The sequence below is a fragment of the Euprymna scolopes genome, chromosome 11 (genome assembly GCF_053919585.1).
Source record: "Euprymna scolopes isolate OS-2025 chromosome 11, ASM5391958v1, whole genome shotgun sequence".
In the NCBI taxonomy this organism is placed as follows: Eukaryota; Metazoa; Mollusca; class Cephalopoda; order Sepiida; family Sepiolidae; genus Euprymna; species Euprymna scolopes.
The window spans coordinates 35,369,016-35,394,195 of record NC_136492.1 but is presented as its reverse complement, the minus strand read 5'-3'; the positions used below and the strand labels follow the sequence as shown (position 1 = coordinate 35,394,195).

General features: G+C 36.7%; 1 protein-coding gene across 8 annotated transcripts in view; it reads right to left on the bottom strand.

The window, feature by feature from the left end:
* Nucleotides 1–25,180, bottom strand: part of LOC145287828 (uncharacterized) — a 1,009,440-nt gene that overhangs the window by 275,484 nt on the left and 708,776 nt on the right. For all 8 annotated transcript variants that reach the window (XR_013869202.1, XR_013869203.1, XM_080135695.1 and 5 more), the window contains one exon: nucleotides 5,280–5,615. Coding sequence is in view for 6 of the 8 variants with exons in the window: in XM_080135695.1 (XP_079991821.1) it covers nucleotides 5,280–5,615 (336 nt within the window). In the remaining 2 variants the exon portion in view is untranslated. The remainder of the gene's footprint in view (nucleotides 1–5,279; nucleotides 5,616–25,180) is intronic.

Genomic DNA, 25,180 nt, shown 5'->3' with positions numbered 1-25,180 from the left:
TCACACATATGTTTTCAATGTTCACCCATATGTTTCTAATGTTCACACATATGTTTCTAATGTTCACACATATGTTTCTAATGTTCAAACATATGTTTCCAATGTTCACACATATGTTTCTAATGTTAACACATATGTTTCTAATGTTCACACATATGTTTCTAATGTTCATACATATGTTTCCAATGTTCACACATATGTTTCTAATTTTCACACATATGTTTCTAATGTTCACACATATGTTTCTAATGTTCACACATATGTTTCTAATGTTCACACATATGTTTCTAATTTTCACACATATGTTTCCAATTTTCACACATATGTTTCTAATGTTAACACATATGTTTCTAATGTTCACACATATGTTTCTAATTTTCACACATATGTTTCCAATGTTCACACGTATGTTTCTAATGTTCACACATATGTTTCTAATGTTCCCGCATATGTTTCCAATGTTCACACATATGTTTCCAATATTCACACATATGTTTCTAATGTTCACACATATGTTTCTAATTTTCACACATATGTTTCCAATGTTCAAACATATGTTTCTAATGTTCACACATATGTTTCTAATGTTAACACTTATGTTTGTAATGTTCACACATATGTTTCTAATGTTCACACATATGTTTCCAATGTTCACACATATGTTTCCAATGTTCACACATATGTTTCCAATGTTCACACATATTTTTCTAATGTTCACACATATGTTTCCAATGTTAACACATATGTTTCCAATTTTCACACACATGTTTCTAATGTTCACACATATGTTTCTAATGTTAACACATATGTTTCTAATGTTAACACATATGTTTCTAATGTTCACACATATGTTTCCAATGTTCACACACATGTTTCTAATGTTCACACATATGTTTCTAATGTTCACACACATGTTTCCAATGTTCACACACATGTTTCCAATGTTAACACATATGTTTCCAATTTTCACACATATGTTTCTAATGTTAACACATATGTTTGTAATGTTCACACATAAGTTTCCAATGTTCACACATATGTTTCTAATGTTCACACATATGTTTCCAATGTTCACACACATGTTTGTAATGTTCACACATATGTTTGTAATGTTCACATATATGTTTCTAATGTTCACACACATGTTTCCAATGTTAACACATATGTTTCCAATTTTCACACATATGTTTCTAATGTAAACACATATGTTTGTAATGTTCACACACTAGTTTCCAATGTTCACACATATGTTTCTAATGTTCACACACATGTTTCTAATGTTCACACATATGTTTTCAATGTTCACCCATATGTTTCTAATGTTCACACATATGTTTCTAATGTTCACACATATGTTTCTAATGTTCACAAATATGTTTCCAATGTTCACACATATGTTTCTAATGTAAACACATATGTTTCTAATGTTCACACATATGTTTCTAATGTTCATACATATGTTTCCAATGTTCACACATATGTTTCTAATTTTCACACATATGTTTCTAATGTTCACACATATGTTTCTAATGTTCACACATATGTTTCTAATGTTCACACATATGTTTCTAATGTTCACACATATGTTTCCAATGTTCACACATATGTTTCTAATGTTAACACATATGTTTCTAATGTTCACACATATGTTTCTAATTTTCACACATATGTTTCCAATGTTCACACATATTTTTCTAATGTTCACACATATGTTTCTAATGTTCCCACATATGTTTCTAATGTTAACACATATGTTTCCAATATTCACACATATGTTTCTAATGTTCACACATATGTTTCTAATTTTCACACATATGTTTCCAATGTTCAAACATATGTTTCTAATGTTCACACATATGTTTCTAATGTTAACACATATGTTTGTATTGTTCACACATATGTTTCTAATGTTCACACATATGTTTCCAATGTTCACACTTATGTTTCCAATGTTCACACATATGTTTCCAATGTTCACACATATTTTTCTAATGTTCACACATATGTTTCCAATGTTAACACATATGTTTCCAATTTTCACACACATGTTTCTAATGTTCACACATATGTTTCTAATGTTAACACATATGTTTCTAATGTTCACACATATGTTTCTAATGTTCACACATATGTTTCCAATGTTCACACACATGTTTCTAATGTTCATACATATGTTTCTAATGTTCACACATATGTTTCCAATGTTCACACACATTTTTGTATTGTTCACACATGTTTCTAATGTTCACACATATGTTTGACGTATTCACACATATGCTTCCAATGTTCACACACATGTTTGTAATGTTCACACATATGTTTCCAATGTTCACACATATGTTTGTAATGTTCACACATATGTTTTTAATGTTCACATATATGTTTCCAATGTTCACACATATGTTTGTAATGTTCACACATATGTTTCTAATGTTCACACATGTTTCTAATGTTCACACACATGTTTCCAATGTTCACACATATGTTTCCAATGTTCACACATATGTTTCCAATGTTCACACATATGTTTCTAATGTTCACACATATGTTTCTAATGTTTACACATATGTTTCTAATGTTCACACATATGTTTCCAATGTTCACACATATGTGTGTAATGTTCACACATATGTTTCTAATGTTCACACATATGTTTCCAATGTTCACACATATGTTTGTAATATTCACACATATGTTTCCAATGTTCACACATGTTTCTAATGTTCACACACATGTTTTCAATGTTCACACATATGTTTCCAATGTTCACACATATGTTTCCAATGTTCACACATATGTTTGTAATGTTCACACGTATGTTTCTAATGTTCACACATATGTTTCTAATGTTCACACATATGTTTCCAATGTTCACACATATGTTTCCAATGTTCACACACATGTTTGTAATGTTCACACATGTTTCTAATGTTCACACATATGTTTGACGTATTCACACATATGCTTCCAATGTTCACACACATGTGTGTAATGTTCACCCATATGTTTCTAATGTTCACACACATGTTTTATATATTCACACATATGTTTCTAATATTCACACATATTTCTAATGTTCACACACATGTTTCTAATGTTCACACACATGTTTCCAATTTTCACACATATTTCTAATGTTCACACATATGTTTCTAATATTCACACATATGTTTCTAATATTCACACACATGTTTCCAATATTCACACATATTTTTAATGTTCACACATATTTCTAATGTTCACACACATATTTCTAATGTTCACACACATATTTCTAATGTTCATACACATATTTCCAATATTCACACATATTTCTAATGTTCACACATATGTTTCTAATGTTCACACACATGTTTCTAATGTTCACACACATGTTTCCAATTTTCACACATATTTCTAATGTTCACACATATGTTTCTAATGTTCACACACATGTTTCCAATTTTCACACATATTTCTAATGTTCACACATATGTTTCTAATATTCACACACATGTTTCCAATATTCACACATATTTTTAATGTTCACACATATTTCTAATGTTCACACACATATTTCTAATGTTCATACACATATTTCCAATATTCACACATATTTCTAATGTTCACACATATGTTTCTAATGTTCACACACATGTTTCTAATTTTAACACATATTTCTAATGTTCACACACATGTTTCCAATTTTCACACATATTTCTAATGTTCACACACATGTTTGTAATGTTCACACACATGTTTCTAATGTTCACACATATGTTTGTAATGTTCACACACATGTTTCTAATGTTCACACATATTTCTAATGTTCACACACATGTTTCCAATTTTCACACATATTTCTAATGTTCACACACATGTTTGCAATCTTCACACACATGTTTCTAATGTTCACACATATATTTTCAATATTCACACATATTTCTAATGTTCACACATATGTTTCTAATGTTCACACATATATGTCCAATATTCACCCATATTTTTCTAATGTTCACACACATGTTTGTAATGTGCACACATACGTTTCTAATGTTCACACATATGTTTGTAATATTCACACACATGTTTGTAATGTTCACACATATGTTTCTAATGTTCATACATATGTTTCTAATGTTCATACATATGTTTCCAATATTCACAAATATGTTTCTAAAGTTCACACACATGTTTCTAATGTTCACACACATGTTTCTAATGTTCACACATATGTTTCTAATATTTACACATATGTTTCCAATGTTCACACATATGTTTCCAATGTTCACACATTTGTTTGTACGTACGTTATCATCTTTCACACATATGTTTGTATGTACGCTGTGATTGATAGCAAGGGTTTTTCTCAAATTTTCCTGTAGCTCTGCGTAGTTTACAATTGAATCATTCGTATATCAGACATATGCAATATTATCTTGTGCAGTAAGTCAGTATAAACAAATATTTTACTTTATAATTATAATGGTGCAATCTCGCTTCTTTTGATACGGACACACGAACACATAAGTGTATACGTATATGATTCTTATTATTTTGATTCTTTCGAAAACTATTAGTAAACCACTGTGTTTTTTAGATGTTAAAATAAAAAAAAACATATTATTTTAGAAATTTTTTCCAGTTTTTCAAGTAACAATTCATTTCGTTTTCGATCTTCATTCATGTAACGACGTTTACAAACATCAGTTTTCGGAATTTCGTCGATCTTCACATTTTTATTTGAAACACGAACTAATAGCACATTCATGGGTTTCTGATTTAGTTATAGGGAAATATTAACTCTAGGGCATTATTTAGACTTAAACTTAAATGGCAAATATAATGATACCATTTTACCAAGTAATAAAAAACAAAACTCATTATCTGAACATTTTGATGAAGCATTGACATTTAATCCAAACAATAATATAAAAAACTATTTTAGATAGAGATTTTGGGCGTCATTTGAGGTTCTAAACTCTCGTTTCACGGTGAAATAATTATAGGAAAATGTCTAGTTCGATTATAAAATTTTCTTAAATTAAACGGGAAAACTTTCGTTCAAAAATTGAAAAATAAAAAAATAAAAGCTCCTTCACATTTCGCTACAAGAGCTATAACATTCTCAATGTAGCTCATATATATCAGAATGCTTCAATTAGCTTGGAAACTAAACGATATCACATTATCAGTCATTTTGTAACATACGAATATTTACCAAATAGCTCGTCTTTTTCACAAACAAAATTTATAATCAAACATGATATAAGTGAAAAGCTCCAAACTTGACAACTTACCATCAACTCCAAATTCTCCGGTTACTTCCACGTTAAAACCTTCTCCAACTCCATTCGAGACTGAACATTTGATTACCAAATCAATGTCACTTTTCGATAACATGTAATACAGGGTGCTATTTCTATAATACTGGCACGTGGTGGTATTTAGGAAAGGGTCTGTCTGGTTATTGCGGTCACGGATTCGAACCCAGTCACTGTCTTCCCGCCGCTGACGGTACCACACAAAGTTCCCTGGCGGATTACCCACCATGCCTCCACATCGTATCTCCAACAAGACTCCTTTGTGAGGCACTGTGTTGTTTATGTTGATCATTGTCAAAGGACCTGGTCGAGCTGGAACGAGAAAACAAAACGGAATTCATGAATTTCCAACGTTTTAAGGTGACGATTGCATTCTTTTTTGTATTATTTTTACTACTTTTCACAATTTGATTGATATTTACACAAAGTTTCGGTCGATACAATGCCCGGCCTTCTTAAGTGCAGAGGTATTTATACAGTTCAGTGAAAATATGGAAAAAAATATACAAATACGATTTCTACCGCCAGCAAAATTGAAGCTACAAAAACATGGAAAATTCGTAAGTAATGATGTTGAAAAGTCACGTTTTACTGAAAACGTATAGAAGGAAAACATTTGCACTTGTTGGCGCAAGTAAAACTATAGACAGAAAAAGACGGACGAGAGTAGTGCAACTGCACACATGTTGAACGACAATTGCTATCAAATTGAACCTAATATAGAATTAAAGACAATATAGAAACAAACAATCGGTTTCGAAGTTGTTCGATAATCCACACAGATGACTTGTTTATATTGGTGAAGGCTTTGTGTACAACCAACCACCTATTTTAATATAACTGCTACATTTTGTCGGTGCAAATGACTATCACAAGACATAACATACAGTAGACCGTTGTATTTGTACGTACGTTGTAATCATTCAAATACATATCCATGAACTAAGCCCTTGTGGATTGTCCAACAGACAGTGCAACCTTTGAAAGAACCATATGCGAGAGGCAATGCTAAAACCTGCCTTTGACACTTTTATTAGAAAAGAAAGGAAACAAGAAGACTGGTTTGAGGCAGAAACCACTGAACTACAGCCCGCCATTGCCGAAAAGCGTGACGCCCTCCTAGCCTACAAAAGAAATCCTTCCACAAAGACGCTTGCAGAACTCTGCGCTGTTCGACGCGATGCACAGAGGATTGCTGGGCGCTGTGCCAACGACAACTGGCTCAACCTCTGTCAGAATATCTAACTTTCTGCAGACTTGGGAAATGTGTGGGGAATGTATGAGGGAATAAAGAAGTCTTTTGGCCCGTGCACCACCAAGACCGCCCCACCAATCATTAATGACCGCTGTATCAAAGAAATAAAACACTAATGCCGATAACCTCATTGTCAGGAGAAGCAATTCCTTTCCCAAAAAATGAGGTGCAACAATAATAAACACAAATGTTTACTTAAAAAAATATCGTGTGCAAAGGATGGTTTCTCCTGCAGATGTACAAATGGACAATGCAGACAATGGATATCTTTGCGCACAAGATCGTTTTTTATGCGATTCAAGTTGGAGATTCCAACAATAGTAAAAAAACATTTATTTATGGGCGTTCGAAATGGCAACCCTAAAAAATTATTCCTCTACATCATCTCGTTCCTCTTTGCCGTCGATGGCCGTTCAACAGTCGACCGACGTAAAAGATTCCTAAGGAAATATCCTCACCTCGAGAAGGTTCTTCCGCCGGCAATTAACAACCGAAAAAAAATATCAAGTTTTCCTGAAAAAAAAATCTCTGCCCCCCCCCTCTCCATAAAAACTTGACTGAATAAAGTCTTGCAAATAAAAAAAAACAAGAAAAAATACGGTTACAAAACACAAACAGAAAAACACTTGTTCCCACACCTAACAATCTTTTATTGGAGTGGGAAAAAGCTTTCTGTTGATAAATATTTTGCAAAAAAAAAAAAAAAAATTAAATACTAAAATAAAATAAATAAACATATTTTCATTTTTCAAGGTAAATTTTTTGGTTATTTTTTTTATTATTTTGCATTTGTATTTTCCGGTTTGTTTTTTTTTTTTTTCATTAATCTGCGTCTGTTACGACGCTCGGCTAACACCGATAATTGCCGGTCTCGCCCGATCCATGCTTGACGGGAATTCACGAGGTCAAATTATGCAAGAGTACCATATCTATATATATGCCCTCAAAACCTCTGGTCTAATGGTGGGGAGACTAAAACTTACTGCTATGGTTTTTAATGATCTCTAAAAACAGCCAGAAGAGACTTGATTCCAAATATTTCTCATATGTTATATGGATTTGCTTGGATTGGTACTAGACTTGGGACTCCAGGGTCTTGGGTTCGATTCTCATCTGGTTTAGCTGCGCAGACGATTCGAATGACAACGATTACGTGTCTGTAGCTTATAGTTTTATGTACACGTATGGTATCGCATTATGCAAAAATAATTTGTTAAGTACTTTATAATTTGTTGTTATATAACAACATGAAAATATATCGTGTCCATTGTTCGTTGAAGGTTGGTTCCCATAATTCGATCATTTTACGTGTTTGAGTAGTCCGTTTAAAATATGCATTATTATGATATATAAGTGGGTGTGTGTGTGCGCGCACACGACGTTGATGGGAGATAGGAATGTTTAATGTACAACTTTACAACCAGTATGCTTCAAATCTATTGATACGTAAATATGTTGGTTACCTTTCTTTTGCTCTTTCTTTCCACGCTATAAAAAAGAGGATTTTACGATTTGAGACGCTGTAAGTTAATCACACGGACGAATTCGTCCATTTCCATTGATGACTGATATTCAGATAGATCGAAGCAAAGCATGTTGGCGAATGCCTTTTCGCACACGAAATATAAAAGTAAAATTCCTTAGTTCGTCACTGAACTGAAAAGCAAAAACCAAACTTTGATCCATGTCTTTTTTTTTTCATCTCACTCTTAACACGCTTCGTTGGATTTTAATTAGATTGATTTCTTTCTGCGGGGAAAAAAGAGAAACTGCTCCAAACTTTTTGTGCGATTCGCCCATGCGACGATTGCTTTTTAATTACCTACTTCTGCTAAGTTTAACGCAAACGCACACGCCTTACATTTTATATTGATTTATATTTATCTGTTTATATCTTTACTTCTTTCTTTTACGCTTTATTTAACCGCTCATACCTTTCTCTCTTTTTATCTATAGTCCTCTCTTCATACACATATATGTATATATCAATCTATCTATTTTTTTAAAGTTTTTAGTTATTATCTATAAAGGATTTCCTAAAAATATTAACTGCAGAATCTACTTTCTATTCCACAATTTAAATAATTTGAAACTGCTTTAAAATTTCAGAACTACGAACATATTTTAAACTATTAAGAGACATATTAAAATGACTGACTTGTTTAGAAAGTAAACTCAATAAATTTGAGCGGATTTAATTTTGTGATTAAATTATTTTAAGTGAGAGTGTTAACAATTTGTTTCAGTACTGAACGCTATGGCTTTTTTATGCCAATGAATACGACACGTGGAGACAGAAACGCACGAGAAATAGCTATTCCGTTGCATTTATATAGACATCTTGTTGTAATGAATATGTATGGTTTAATATAAAATAAAACACTCATCTAAAAGCTTTGCCTTTCATATAATAATGAAGTTTACAAAAGCAATTGTATACAAAAAATAAACGTTGGGTTTTTATAGTAATATCTGAATAGCAGTAACATTTGAACTTGGCTTAAAGCATTTATGTACTAGCAAATCAATCCTTTACGATTTGTCTAGATCAGTTTTGATATATAATTCTGTATTTTTTTTTCAAATATTAAAATATTTGAACATATTTTCTGCATTCGGTTTCATTCAAAGTTTTAATGGCGTTTTCTTCGGTCATTTTATTTTAGGAAATTATCAATGATTATTGTATTCAAAATACATTTTACCATCTTTATGAGTGGTTTTATTCAATAATTAAACTTTCACACCGAAGTTTCACATAATTTATTTATAAATCTATTTATTAAAGTTACTCTCCTGTGTTCAAGTTTATAATTTTACCTTGACCTATCACAGTTATTTTCGTAAAGTTTTAAATAGATTTTCCATTGGTCGGTTATATTTAAGTTTGGAATAGTAGATTCGTCGGACTGTTGCACTTAGATTTAGCTTAATAAAATTAATTGATCGTGCAAATATCCTGTTTATTTTCAAAGAACCTGAAGTTTTATTGTGTTGTAAAATACAGTAGCTTGTAATCATGACAGATTTATGGATAGAATTTTGATTGCATTTCAGTAGGTGATTATACCTGGCCGATATTAATATTTGTAATACCGTCACCCTTAATCTTTAATTGTTCATATTTATTGCAATCAACTATATATATATATATATATATATATATATATAAAATATTGTTCTACGCTATATATATATATATATATATATATATATATATATATATATATATATATATATATATATAGAGAGAGAGAGAGAGAGAGAGAGAGAGAGAGAGAGAGAGCGTAGAACAATATTTTTGGAGGAAAATTATCAAATAAGGTAACTTAATTATGTTATAGAGCTGGCATCTAATCGATGTAGCCGCCTTCATCCTCAATATCCGCTTCCATATGGGTTCGGAACTGTGAACATGCCTTTTTCACAAGCGCCAGCGCCAGCTTGGCATATACCCGGCGGATGGCGACGACCAGGCTGGCTTTTGTGTTATAGGGGGTGAAGCTGGTGACGTGCTCGAAGTTGACCAAACGAAGTAGTACATCATGTTGAGGCCGGAAATAAGGAGGCAAGTAGGAGAAGGATACGAAATAATAGCACACCTTCTGAAGACAAACTGAGTCCTGCTGCTACACCCAAGATCCGTCAGCGGTCATCTGATTGCACCAAAGGATCATCATACTTTTCAGCACATCTATTTTTAGTCACTCCGGCGGTCCATCGGTCGGCCGGTCGGTCGGTCTCTCGGTTTGTCCGTAACACTTTTGTGCTTGGCCTTTTTGGTTAAGCTCAAAGGTCTGTTGTTAATAGATGCTGTCCTTAGCTTTTTAAGTTTCCTTGGACTTTTTGCCAAGATCAAAGTGTAGTATCTTTTCCGGCAGATACTGCAAGCAAAGACCATATGTGGGGGTAATCCCATATAAGACCTTGGTCAATGTAGGGGAAACCCTATATACCAATTGTCACTATCCAGCTCCCGTACTCTCCGGGGAGTTGGTCCCCATTCCCCTTCACTCCTCAATTTAAAAGTCGGCTTGTGCCTAATTTGCTCGGTGGGGGAACAAATAAATAGCTATACCAATTGTTACTATTAAGCTCCCCTACCCCCCGGGGAGTTGATCCCCATTTCCCCTTAACTCCTCACATTAAAAATCGGCCCTGTGCCTAATTTGCTCGGTGGGGGAGCAAATAAATATCAACCCCACATATCAGACCTTGGTCAATATAGGGATCACCCTACAGACAAACAGTTACTATCCAGCTCCCATTTCCCACCTGTCGGGAGCTGGTCCGATTTTCCCTCCCCCTTCCTCCCTCTCCACATTAAAAAACGGCCTTGTGTCTAACTTGCTCAGTGGGGAAGCAAATAAATACATCTGTTCCGGCAGATACTGAAAGCAGAGACAATATGTGGGGGCAACCGCACATATACGACCTTGGCCAATGTAGGGCAACCCTACATACCAATTGTCACTCCCCTACACCCCGTGGAGTTGGTCCCCATTTCCCCTTAACTCCTCACATTAAAAATCGGCCTAGTGCCTAATTTGCTTGGTGGGGGAGCAAATAAATACCAACCTCACATATAAAACCTTGATTAATGTAGGGACATATCTTCATACACATGGTCACTATCCAGCTCCCCTACTGCCCGGTGAGTTGGTCCCTATTTCCCCTTCATTCCTAACATTAAAAATCAGTCTTTTGCATAATTTGCTCGGTGGGGGAGCAAATAAATACCAACCTCACATATAAGACCTTGGTTAATGTAGGGGAAGCCCTTCATACCAATGGTCACTATCCAGCTCCCCTACTCCCCGGGGAGTTGGTCCCCAGTTCCCCTTAACTATTCACATTACAAATCGGCCTTGTGTCTAATTTGCTCGGTGGGGGAGTAAATAAATACCAACCCCACATATAAGACCTTGGTAATGCAGGGGCAACCCTTCATACCAATTGTCACTATCCAGTTCCCCTACTCCGCGGCGAGTTGATCCCCATTTCCCCTTCACTCCTCACATTAAAAATCGGCATCGTGCCTAATTTGCTCGGTGGGGGAGCAAATATATACCATTTTCTTGACATTTTGGCCAAGATCAAAGTGTAGTATTTGTTCTTACTACATGCTGCACTTATGGTGATATAAAGTCGGGGATCACTTTTCTGTATTAATTGAATGTAAAATGATCACCCACTTTACAACCAGTCAGTCTCAAAGCCATTCAAGTCCTTCTCCAGATCATTCAAGTTGTTTTTGTAGGATTCAAGTTTTATTTTTGAAGGATTCAAGTCATTCTTAAGCTCATTCAATTCATCCTTAAGTTCATTAAAGTAATTCTAATCATTTACTTTTTATTTATTTAAGTCATTTCAGACCATTTTTCGGTCATTTTAGTTTATCTTTAAGAATTTCATGTCAATCCTACATTCGCACATTCATTAAACGAGAGCACGCGACTAATAGCTATCGGCCTTGTTTTTTACAAGGTAGTCACTACTTATCGAGGCACGGAAGTCACTCGGGGATAAAGGTGATTGCGTGTACACAACGTTTGTATTGGAGAGATGATTAAGTGTCTTATTTAAGGGGGCGATTCATTAGGAATTTGTTTATGTTGGACTTGAAGACATCCAGGATGTAGTCAAGTGGGATACAGGCAAACGGAACAGAGTTCCACAGGCGTACAAAGAAAGAAGCTTTGTTCATGGAATCCACGTTTTGGTTTTGGCAGAGATAAAGGGTGAGGAAAATTTTTGACAGTGGTTTCAGCTAGATGGGTGTTTTTCGTGAAAGATTGGCAAGAGGGGGACCAGAGATTGGAGCTCAGAGGAGCACTTGCCATGGTAGTAACGATAAAACAAAGATAGGCTCGCAACGACTCTCCTGTGTCATCAACCACTAAGCCACGAAGCCTATTTTGTACTCTGTCAAGGCAGGATAGGCTGTTTTTAGCAGCTCCTGCCCAGATATGGCAGCAGTACTCCATCCTTGAATGTACTTGGCTTTTATATAGATAGAGAATTGCATCAGCAGTGAGATATCTTCTTGAGCGGTAGAAGGATCCTGCGATTTTTCCGGCAACCTTGGCAACTGACTTGATGTATGTGTTCCATTTCAGATCACGAGTAACGGTCAAGCCCAAAACATGGAGCTTCCCCTAGACGAGAGCAACCCATTTCAATTGATGCCAGATGGGGATCAGAGTGTTGATGATGTAAAGATAGAATCTTGGTTTTAGATGCATTAAAATTAACCAGCCACATCCTCCCCTACTGTACCACGCGCTCAAGATCAGAGGAGAGAGAGAATCAGAGAGAACTTTGTCATTTACGGCCTTAGATGTGTTTCCACAGATTGTCGTGTCGTCAGCATAGGTATCTACGAATGATTTAAGTATGTGTTTTGGGAGATCATTGATGTAGATCAGGAAGAGAGTTCGGTCCAGGATGGACCCCTGAGGAACTCCAGCATTTATATTTCGGGCCTCTGATTTTTGCTCGTTAACCACTACTCTTATGAGCCTATCAGAGAGAAATGATTTAATTATTGAGAAAACATTTCTAGTTATACCGTAGCTGGAAATCTTGTGAAGTAGGCCCTTATGCCATACCTTATCGAAGGCCTTTGATATGTCAAGAGCAATTGCCCTTGATAGGAAGCCTTTGGCAAGAGATTCAATAATCCTATGAGATATAACCGTTAGCACATCTGCTGTAGATCTGGCAGAACGGAAACCATATTGCATGCCATTTAGAAGGGTATTTCTGCTGAAGTGGTTGACTACTTCTCTATTTTATATGGATTCCAGCAACTTACTCATGACACACAGGAAACTTATTGGTGTGTACTGAGAGGGAGACAAATTATCATCTGAATACTTAAATAGAGGACATACTGATAAGGCCTTGCAGTGTGTTGGGAAGCACTTCTCTTTAAGGCAACGCTTTATGAGTTTTGTAAGTATAAGGGCAAGTTGAAGCTTTTTCAGCACTATAATTTGAATGCCGTCAGGGCCAGTTGCTTTACTGGAATCCAGATTCTTGATTAGCTTGGCTACCTCACGCACAGATATTTATACATTGCAGAGCGGGTTGTTCGTTATAGGAGGAAATATGGTCTTCGTGGCATAGGGTAGAATTAAATGCAAAGTTCTTGGCAAATAGTTTGGCCTTGGCTGATGCTGAGGAGATTACCTCAGGTCCATTGATGATGGTTGCGATAGAACGCACGCTTTTGTTCAGGATCCTGTTTACTATTTGCCAAAACTTGTGGGAACCAAGCCGCTGTTCAGCTACATTGGATTTAACGGACTGAGCATATAGCTCTCTTGCATTTTTTATTAATCTTTTACAGTGGTTGCTGGCAGTCCTGAAAGCAGCTTTAGTCTCAGTATATCTATTACATTGGTAGCTATGGAAAAAGTGATTTCTGTGCGCGATGGCAGCAGCACATTCTGGGGAGGATTAACTTTTAAGCCGACTTCGAAGACGCGTGGTCCTAACTGGAAACCACAGCAAATACCATAACTGTGACCGGAAACTTCGTTGAGCTATGACATCAATCGTTGATGCGTCTGGGTTTGGATGTTGAAGGTTTTGACAATGGTCCTGTTGTCAAATTGAGAGTAGAATTGTACATCAGCGCATCTCCTATCTTGATCGCTTAACATTGTGTCACTTACATACATGATAGAAGGCTCATACCACTCTTCGGATGTGTACACAACTGACTAACGTATAGTAAGTTATAGTTAAGATAGTCTGCAACAAAAAATAAACACCAGTTTCATCAAACGGAAATGGAATCGCGTCGTCTTTTCTAGGGCGACAAGTTTAAGATTCCAATATATATATATATATATATATATATATATATATATATATATATATATATATATATATATATACTACGTATCAAATTATTAACGAGTTTTCATTTTTTAAATATTTAAGGAACGAGTGGATAAAAATCCATGAAACTTTGAGAAAGTGCTTAAAATGCTATTCAGCTACTCCAGTAAGAAATAAAAGTATTTAAAGCAGTGTTAGCGAAACTATTTAATTTATTTATTTATGGCAGAAGATAGGAATATCTGCTGATTTCAGTGTGTCAAGTTATTAACGAGGTTAAGAAAAAACACAATATACTTGTTTATTGAAATAATTTTCAAACATTAAATGAACTAGGAAAAATGCTTAGAATACAATAACTACATAGCGATTTCTACGTTGACATAATTAGTAGGGGATATGCGATCCTTTTTGTAAAGGACATGTAAAAGACATTATTCCACAGAATTAGTCAAATTTGTGATTTCGTCAACAGTTATTCCTCGCGATACCTCTTGGAGAGCATCCCATAATTCATCTTTGCTCATAAATTGACGTCCCCTTGCATAGAGGCGTCGCTCCATGATACTCCAAAGGTTCTCAATTGGGTGCAAACCTAGAGAATTCACAGGCCACTCAATCTTCCGTAGCCAAGAGAACCTCAGTTGTTGCAAATACTCTTTGCTTTTTTGCTGCATGCGAGGGAGCATTATCCTGCATAAAAATAATGATTCTTCTGAACGTCAACCTTTGCTTCTTCAGTCATGGTTCAAAGTCTTCTTTAAGAAAAGCTATGTAAGCAATTGACGTCATTTTTTCGCCTTCTTAGACTCACAATGGGCAAACTAAATATCTCCGATAATCATCGCCTCAATCATTATCCCACCACCCCCTTGTTGGCGCCTTAAACGCTGATGGCAATGTCGTCCATCTAGGACCCATCCTTTGCTCCAGCCATCTAGGCCAACATGAGTGACACGCACTTCATCCACGAAAAAAAAACTTTGAAAAATCCGTTTTCATGTTGTACCTTTCCCATTTCAATCGATTTTGCATGGGGTGTTGCTTTAATGGAGGCTTTGTCACAGGCTTAAGAGACTTTGCAACTTCTTTCAGAAGGCGACATCGAGTTTTTTTAAAGATATTTTTCAATTCGGCTTATTATGAGTAATAGTTTCCGTTCTGCTAGATCTACAGCAGATGTGCTTACAGTTATATCTGATAGGATTAGCAAATCTCTCAACGGAGGCAACCTTTCTAGGGCAATTGCTCTTGACATATCTAAGACCTTTGATAGAGTATGGCATAAAGGTTTACTTCATAAGATCTCTAACTATGGTATAGCTGGAAATGTCTTCTCAATTATTAAATCATTTCTTTCTGATAGGTTCATAAGAGTAGTAGTTGAGGGGCAAAAATCGGAAGCTCACAGTATTAATTCCGGTGTTCCTCAGGGGTCCATCCTGGGCTCAACTCTTTTCCTGATCTACAATAATGATCTTCCAAATCAAATCCTTACATCATTTGTAGACATTTATGCTGATGACAGTACCATTTATGGTAGCACATCTAAGACAGTAAACGACCAAGTTCTCTCCAATTGTCTCTCCTCTGATCTTGAGCACGTAGTACAATGGGGAAAGGAGTAGCTGGTTACTTTTAATGCATCTAAAACCAAGATTCTCTCTTTACATCATCCACATTCTGATCCACATCTGCCATCAATTGAAATGAATGGCTCTCGTCTTCAGGAGGCCTCGAGTTTTGACAAGCTTCTGGGCTTGACCATTACTCCTGATCATAAATGGAACACGTACATCAAATCTGTTGCCAAGGCCGCTGGAAAAATGGTCGGATCTTTCTATTGATCCGGTAATATCTCCTTGCTGATGCTATTCTCTATCTATATAAGAGCAACTAGTCCAAGGATGGAATACTGTTGCCACATCTGGGCAGGAGCTGCTAGAAAGGACTTGTCCTGCCTTGATAGAGTTCAAAATAGACTTCGTAGCCTCGTAGGAAATGTCCTTTTCTCTTCCTTGCAACCTCTATCTCACAGAAGAGATGTTGTGAGTTTGTCTCTGATGTATCGTTATTTTTATGGAAAGTGTTCGACTGAGCTTCAATCTATGGTCCCCCTCGCCAAACTTTCACAAGAAACACTCGTCTAGCTGTACACACTATCAATAATTCCCCCCACTCTTTATCTGTGCCTAAACCTAAACGTAGATTCCATGAACAAAGTTTCTTTCTTAGAACTGCACGCCTGTGGAATTGTCTTCCGTTTTCCTGCTTTCCGGCTGACTACAATATGGTTGTGTTCAAGTCTAACGTAAATAAGTTCTTGATGAGCCGTTCTATATAAGTTATCAAATTTACCAAATTTTCATTACTAATGATTACTATGTTGTCCAATTTCTACTGTACACTCTTTAACCCTTATCCTTGAGTGGCCTCTTGGCTTTGATAAGTGGTGATGCCTATGTAAGAAAAAAGACGGAAGAAGAGGGCTGTTATGTATAGAAGGCTATGTAAATAACATGAAACAAAATTAGCAAAATACATAATTCACAAGACCGAAGAAATAATTACTGAATAGCTAATAACTGCTGCGCAAGATACTGCAATTAGAATATACCACATCAAAGCAAGGATCGGCAAGACGCAAAAAAAAAGCAAATGTATACTCTGCGGACAAAGAGACGAAGCAATAAAATGCATAATAATTTAATTCAGCAAACTAGTCCAAAAGAATATCATAATAGACACGATCAAGTGGGGAAGGCGGTGCATTAGCAATCATGCAAACAAATTTTAAACACGCAGACAAATGGTGCAAACACAAAGCGGCAGCAGTAATGGAAAATAAAAGTGACAAGATCCTATGGGGCATCGATATACACACGGATAAACCTATCCAAGCAAGAAGGCCGGATGTCATAATAGTTAACAAGAAGGAAAAGGTCTGCAAGATAGTAGATTTTGCCGTTCCAGCTAGACCACAGGGTGAAGATAAAGGAGAATGAGAAGCGGAGCAAATACACGGAATTGGCCAGAGAACTAAAAATGATCTGGAGAATACAGAAAGTGAAAATAGCACCATTAATAGAGGAGCATTAGGAACGATACAAAAAACTTAAAAAAAAAGAATGGGAGAGATTAGAATCAGAGAGATGGCCGAGAAAATACAACGAATTTCAATAGTGAAAATTGCAGAAATATTAAGGAAAACCGTTGAATGTGGAGACTAACACCATCAATAAACTACACAGAAACAGCTACAGATGAAAAACACAAAGTAAAATCACATGAAATCATGAAATCTGAAACTGTATAAATGGAAAAAACTGCGCCGATATTTTTTTTTTTGTGAGTGTTACCATGAACAAGCACCACACTAAATAATGAAAATCAAGGAGGAGGGGAAAACCAAGGAGAGAAAGCATTAGCCACATTAGTAGAAGACACGTTTCTACTTTGTATAATTTTCTACATTTACATAGGATTTCATATTACACAGGTCTTAGTCATGATTTTTCTTTCCGGAGATTTGAATCACTCTTGAATACTGTCCTGATATATGGATTACATATTCGTTGATGTTTTTAAACAACCTTTTTCATATACGGTATAAAACAGTGGCGAGTTTCGGAGTGGTGGCCTTTTTGTGTCTAACCACCTCTCACGGCTGATGCCGTGATCTTAAGCTAGTATCACCAGACTTAACATTAAAACTACCAGTCAGCTCCAGACAGACACAAAAGATCGCAAAACGAGTAGGGCATGAACTCGTCCGAGATAGGATCTATAAAGTTGAAGAAACATCAATTACAGACGGAAATTTCAAATAACCTTAACCCATTCCTTAAGAGTATATCTCGAACTGACGACAAAACCGCATCCAAGAATACCTGGACATAACCTATAAGAAGAAATTTAATGTGGTTAAGTCTCGGCAAATAATGGAATTAGAAAATCTAAAAACTAAGGACGTAAGACTCGAGGTCCGCCATTCACTAATAAGAGCCAACAAAGTAAACGTCAGCTAACTCCCTCTGTGAAATCAGTGCTCAACAAAGATCTCCTAACTTTGTCACAATCATAAAACGGATTCCATACTTATATACGATAGCCCCAATGGAGGAAGCAACCTTGAATAAACTCAAAGCACAAGGAGATGAACTAGGGTGGAAAGCGAGACAAGCACTCGAGAATTCCAAATCTCCAAAACCGAACCTCTCAAAGGAAGACGTATTGCCTATGAAGTCCCTGCGCGGTGACAGTTATATCATGATACTACCAGATGACAAAGGCAATGCTGCAGTGGTAGTTGATAGAGCAGAATATTCCAAGACATTGCAAGATTTAAGAGAATCTTATGGCTACTGTAAAGTGAAAAAGAATCATACTTTGAAAACGGAAAAGAAGCTGTCACAGATCCTGAGTAAGAATAAGAACCTTATACCACCAGAACAACACAGACAGATACCACAATATTACAGCAAGCTACAACACCTATACGGCGTCACAAGGACAGTATGCCATTAAGACCCACTGTCAGTGCCCGGAGTTCAGCATGCGATCCATTAAGCCGGTTCCTGGTAGATATAACCCCCCCTTCATAGGCAAATCTCCATCATACTACAAGAATTCAGCTTACTTCGTGGGAATAATAAACAATGCTCCCATTCATTTCAACCAGGTGGTGGGTCGAGATGTAGTGAGTCTGTTCACGAAAGTACCCATTGAAGAGATTAACAGTGGTACGGGATAAGCTGATATCGGATATCTCACTGAAAGAACGCACTTGCATATCAACTGACAATATAATGTAGATGTTGACCTGTGTAGAAACTACATACTTCCTGATGGGATTTGATATATATCGCCAGGACAAAGGTCTGGCGATGGGATCACGATTGTCCCCGATACTGGTCAATGCATACGTGGAATACTTTGAGAAAATGGCATAAGGATCAACACCACGAAAGCTAACACATTTATACTCTAGTCTCATCAGGAAGAATTTCAAACATTACTAGACCATGTGAACCCGATCCGTCTAACTATACGGTTCACAATGGAAAAAGAACATGACAATAAATTATCGTCCTACATGTGCTGATAACTCACACAGGTCAGGAGTTTATGTCATCTGTATATCGAAACCAACTTTCATTGGACAGTATCTAACTTAAACTCCCACCATCCATATAATGTAAAGATAGGAATCGTCCGTTGCCTACTGAATCGAGCAAAAGCAATCTGTCTAACAGCATGCACTGAGGAAATGGACAGTCTAAGAGAAACACTTCACCGGAACACCAATCCAGAGAACATGACATCAGCTTCAAGAAATTTGGATCAGACACAAAAAGACACCACTCCGAAACTCACCACTATTTGTATACCATAAATGAAGGGCTTATCTAAAATACTTCAAGTAATATGTAATCCATATGACATCAGGACAGTGTTCAAGAGTGATTCAACTCTCCGGAAACAACTTGTGAGAGTCAAGCCCCCTACAGAAAAAAAATCATGACTAAAAACTGTGTATATGAAATCCCATGTAAATGTGGAAAACTAAACAACGTAGAAACATGTCGTCCACTGAAAATACGGTTAGAAAAGCATAGAAAAGCCGTATAACATGGAGAGACTGAAAAGTCAGATATAGCTTACCATATCTGAAAGAAAAAAAGTAACCATCTACTATTATGAGACGAAGTAAAAAATGACAGAAATAGAGAAACGATGGAGAGTAAGACGACTGAGGGAAGCAGCACATATGCTGATAAATAACCAATATTATGATAATATATATAATATGCTGATAAATAACCAATATTAAGTAGACCGTACTAGGTCTACTTAATATTGGTTATTTCTCAGCATATATGCTACTTAAAATTTAATACGATATGGAAACCACTAAATATAAAAAAGATAATATATACAAGTAATAAACCATTATTATATATATATATATATATATATATATATATAGATATATAGATAGATAGAGAGAGAGAGAAAAAGAGATATAGAGATATACATACGTTAATATATAGTAATAATTAGAAATAAGTCATATTCTCTTGAACGTTGCAGGTTAAACCCTCAGTATGGTTGACTGAAAAATACAATTGCGAAATAGTTGAGGCCTCTATTCAATCAGTGCTGAGCGAAAAGAGCATGCTACCCCCGTGATGTAAACAAATGGTTTCGCTTGAAATTGCGTCCAAATTACCGGGTTCGACAAGACACACCTGACGAAGGTTTCATCGACCGAAACGCTGAGAAAATCGCACTCAAGATGAGAACATAGTCCGATGAATTCAATTATTATTATTATTATTATTATTAATTAATTAATTAATGTAAGCTCTTAAAAATAATTTGATTCTCGTTTTAGTAAATTCACATTAATATAATAATAGCAGAACTTGGATCAATTAAAAATATACATGTAAAACAATAATAAACCTTTTACTCTCACAACGCTCTCAAATGATAAAAAATGAATGAATGAGTAACGAGACGGGCTTACACTGGAAACGCAGGAGATTATCAAAATATTGCGACTCAAATTCCAGGGACAATCACCAGTCGTTATCATGAACTCCTACATAGTTAACAACGATTATCGCAAAAGTAATTTGCAGTGGTTTTTGAAAACGTGAAACAAAAAGACTATTAACTAAAATGTTTGAAAAGAGAAACTACATAAGATACGAAAATTAGTAACAAGAAAATGTGGATATTTGAAGCGGGGTCAACCCTTACATGCACACGAAACACTGCAGGCTGAAAAAATTGAATAAATGCGAGTAAAGATGCAGAAACAAACTACAAGTTGGCTCTGTAGATAAAAAAAAAATGATGCAGCAAATGAGACCATAATTACATGCTGCAATATGGATAAAAAAAAATATAGTTGCTTCCGCACAGGGCACAGGCGATGGCACTTTTAACACAAGAATTGTTGAAATACAAAGTAAAATTATTATTGTAAAATAAAAGGCAGTGCACCGGAAATGTGGACGAAAACAACAGCTTCAAATAGAAAACTATGATAATAATCCAAGCTTAGAAAAAAACTTTGGTTTATTTTACTACGTGTAAAACTTTGAATGGAGGGAGAATTCGAATCAAAGGGAATATTAACACCATGACATCGATGAAAATAATTAAAATAGTATATCATTCACGAACGTGTTCAACATAAGTAACATTTAATATATTAAGTCCATTTGATCCAAATTATTGTACAACATTATGTATATCATTAAACAATACATTTATAAATATACAGCTTCACTATATACATCTTATTTACATATGTACAAACTTGGTAATATTTTTACAACAAACAAAAACAAAAACAAAAACAAAAAGGCACATATACCGCAACGAATCTCACCAGGTGAAAAGAATTCTATTTTTTCTGATTAGTATTTCTCTGATATTTTATGTTTATGGCATCATCGTTAAATAGATCGATATCAAAGCATCCGTCCATTTATTCATATCCTTTCCAATCACTCTGGCTCGATTATGGGCATAAGTAGAATTCTATTGATTGGTCTTATCATCTATTTACCGCTATGATCCATTCAAATCTTCTCTTTCAATAATCCCCCAACTCTATAGACCGATGCATCCGAACTCTCTCTCTCTCACACACACACACACACACATACACCCACACGCGCGCGCACACACACGCACACACACATACACACACACACACATATATATGTATATATATACTTATGAAGCGAACTTTTCTGAATTAATATATGTATCTGGAGGCATCAAAGTCAAACCGTTGATCTATGCGGCAACAATACACACAATCGAAATCAGCACATGCAGACTTGTGTCCATTTATAACCTCGTCATTTAAAATTTCCATACGTGAAAATAACATTATAAAACCATTTTCAAGCGTTTTAGCTATCCTTTCGAGCCATATATATATATATATATATATATATATATATATATATATATATATATATATATATATATATATATATATATGATGGGGCGATCTCAAAATTGTTCCTGATTGCGATACAATTTCCGATTCCGATGCGATTCCTGATTCCGATTCCGATTCTAATAATACAAAAACCCAACTATAGCATACGAGACCCCCGTTTCCTCTCTCGAAGGAGTCCATTAAATGGCGTCGATTTAAGTCTGTTTAAGAAATGTTCCGATATTTGGAGCTTTACTTATTGCAGAGAAAAATAAGTTTAAGATATAAATATACCAAGTTTATTATTTAAAAATCAACTGATAATTTGTTTACGTCAGTTTTTTTTCCTCTTTAATAATTTTGTGAAAGAAACTCTATAAAGGACGAACATGTTCATTTTTTTATTTGTATCTCACCGATAATTGCTATACAAAATACACATTAGGAACTCCTAAATAAATTATAAGACGGAGAAGAGAGGAGGGTAGTTGATCCAGGCTCCAGCGCAGAAATTCCTAGTCTGGAGTCGGTTCTCAGAGGGGGTTTCGGTCCTGTCTTAGAGCCGGATCAGAGCCTAGAAAAGATTCACTTCCATGCAGTCCGAGTTCCGCTGTAGCGCGTAGCCCGGGTTCTAGCGCCCATGTTTCTAATACAAATGTTGGCGCAGCCCCAGGAACGAGTAGAGCCTCTCTGGCCAGTCTGAGTGCTACGCCACTCATCCTAGAGTCAGATCTTAGAGTACTAGGCTACTCTGACAGCTTTAATGCTGGCGTTCCTACTGGAAGAAGTGATCCAGCTCGATGGGACCAGTAACATAGGGCTTCAACTGTTAGCTTCCCCTCGACCCGGAGGAAGGACGTACTTTCAGGGTCGGGATTTTGACCGTCGAGCTGAGTGGTGCTCTCCAAGTAGGTCGGAAAATCACGAAATGCCAGACGACCGGGAACAAGCTGTCAGCGACATTATCAGCCTGGGCATGCAACTGTTTAGAAGACTGAAAGGAGAGATGGAGCTGAGCAGCAACAGCAAAAGCAGCACTTACGACAGCTGTAACGACGGCGGGCAGAAATCAGCGTCGCAGAAAACAGTCCAGGTCGGGGCACGGCAGTCTCGACCCAAAAACAAATAGATGGGGGCAGCTCAATCTCATAAAGGAATGGCGTAGTTAGTGCTATAAAGAAACGGGGTCCTGTGACGTCATAAAAACCGACGCCGCGCGATTGGCCGTCGCTTCCAGCTATGCAATCGACACAGGATTCCATCAACAAAATAATTCCTCCCGGAGAGAGAACACGGCTGACCCTCTAGAACACCATCCAACACGCCTACACGCCGGGTAGAACAGGAGTAATTGTAAGGGCGCCAGTCTTAGTTGGTACCTGAAGTTTACCGTCAGCTCTTCCATACTACGTATAAAGATCTGACTGACAGTAATGTAATTAAAGCAGCGCCTGGAACAGTGGCGCGACTAGAGAAAATAATGGTACACCTAGTCACAACTGAATTCCAAAAGAAATCCTTGACTGAGGTTCAAAAGGAAACCATGGCGCAGTTGCTGAGAGAGCTCAATACCTCAGCAACTTACATTTGCAGAATAAGCTACGCCACGTGAGACCTTTTGCTGCCCACCGACGTAGACGCAGCAAAGCTATCCAGATCTGACTTGAACTGGAAAAACTTACGCCTTAAGTCGGAGTACTTGAGCAGGTAGGAATTAACGTCTCCATTCTGGTTCTGGGCGTCCCCTGTCACATCGACTCAAAGCAGTTGGTATCTGTGATGAGACAATATAGGGATGTCGAAACTGTGCAACGTCCTCGGTTAATGTAATCTATTTATAGGGGAGTAAATCATTAAGATACACTTTGGACTTGTCCAGCTTCCAGAAAATCTCTGCCCTGCTCAGGTGCGATACCTAGACGATGGGCTCTATCGTCGGGGTCCGCGTCCTCACTGCTGGCATTGCCAGCAGTAGGGACATATTACTAATTTTTAATATTTGCCACAACTTCAAAATCGGCAGCTCTGAGAGAAAAAACCAAACGGAGTCGCACCGGCAGTCCCTCAAAAACCAGCTAGAGGAGGCACCGACACACCATCGCCAACCCAGGATGTGAGCAGGGTTGGCAAAAAGTCGGCAAAACCAGCAATACCCCCTTCACAACGAAAGAGTACCCCCCTGAACCACAAACTCTAACAGGGTGGTCACATGGCTTCTACACTAAAAACCAAGAGCCGCAGCCGTCTACTGAGAAGAAAGATTAGCAGTCGTCGCTAAAGAGAGAAAATCCGGTCTCCTCATTAGATTCTGAAGGGTAGCAGAAGATCAAAAACAGTTCTGTCGTAGTAGTAGTGTGCCAAAGCTGGAAACAAGACCCAAAAAAGACAAAAAAAAAAGACAAAAAAGACAAAAGAGACAAAAGAGAGTCGATCAAGTTCCCCATCCGCCATGCAACTAGAGAAGACTGTCTCTACGGTTCGGCCCCCTGAAAACCTCAACCCAGAGACGCTCTGCTGAACCGAAATCCCCACCCCTGCTGTGTTCATTCTCTATATAGGGAGTAACCAGCGACTACAACCAGCCGCAAAGCGGTTTCAGTTCCCCAGTCAGAACAAGTAAAAGAATCTCCCCTTCTTACCAGGTATCCGGATCTGTGAAATAGCTCATCACCACTAAGCCGACGAGATCACACCAAAGCAATGAGGCTTCACCAAGCCGTTGCAGAAGCTGCATGTGGTGGACGGCGACTCGACTTTGGATATCCCAACACTCCGTTACTTAGAGCCTTCATGTGTCACACC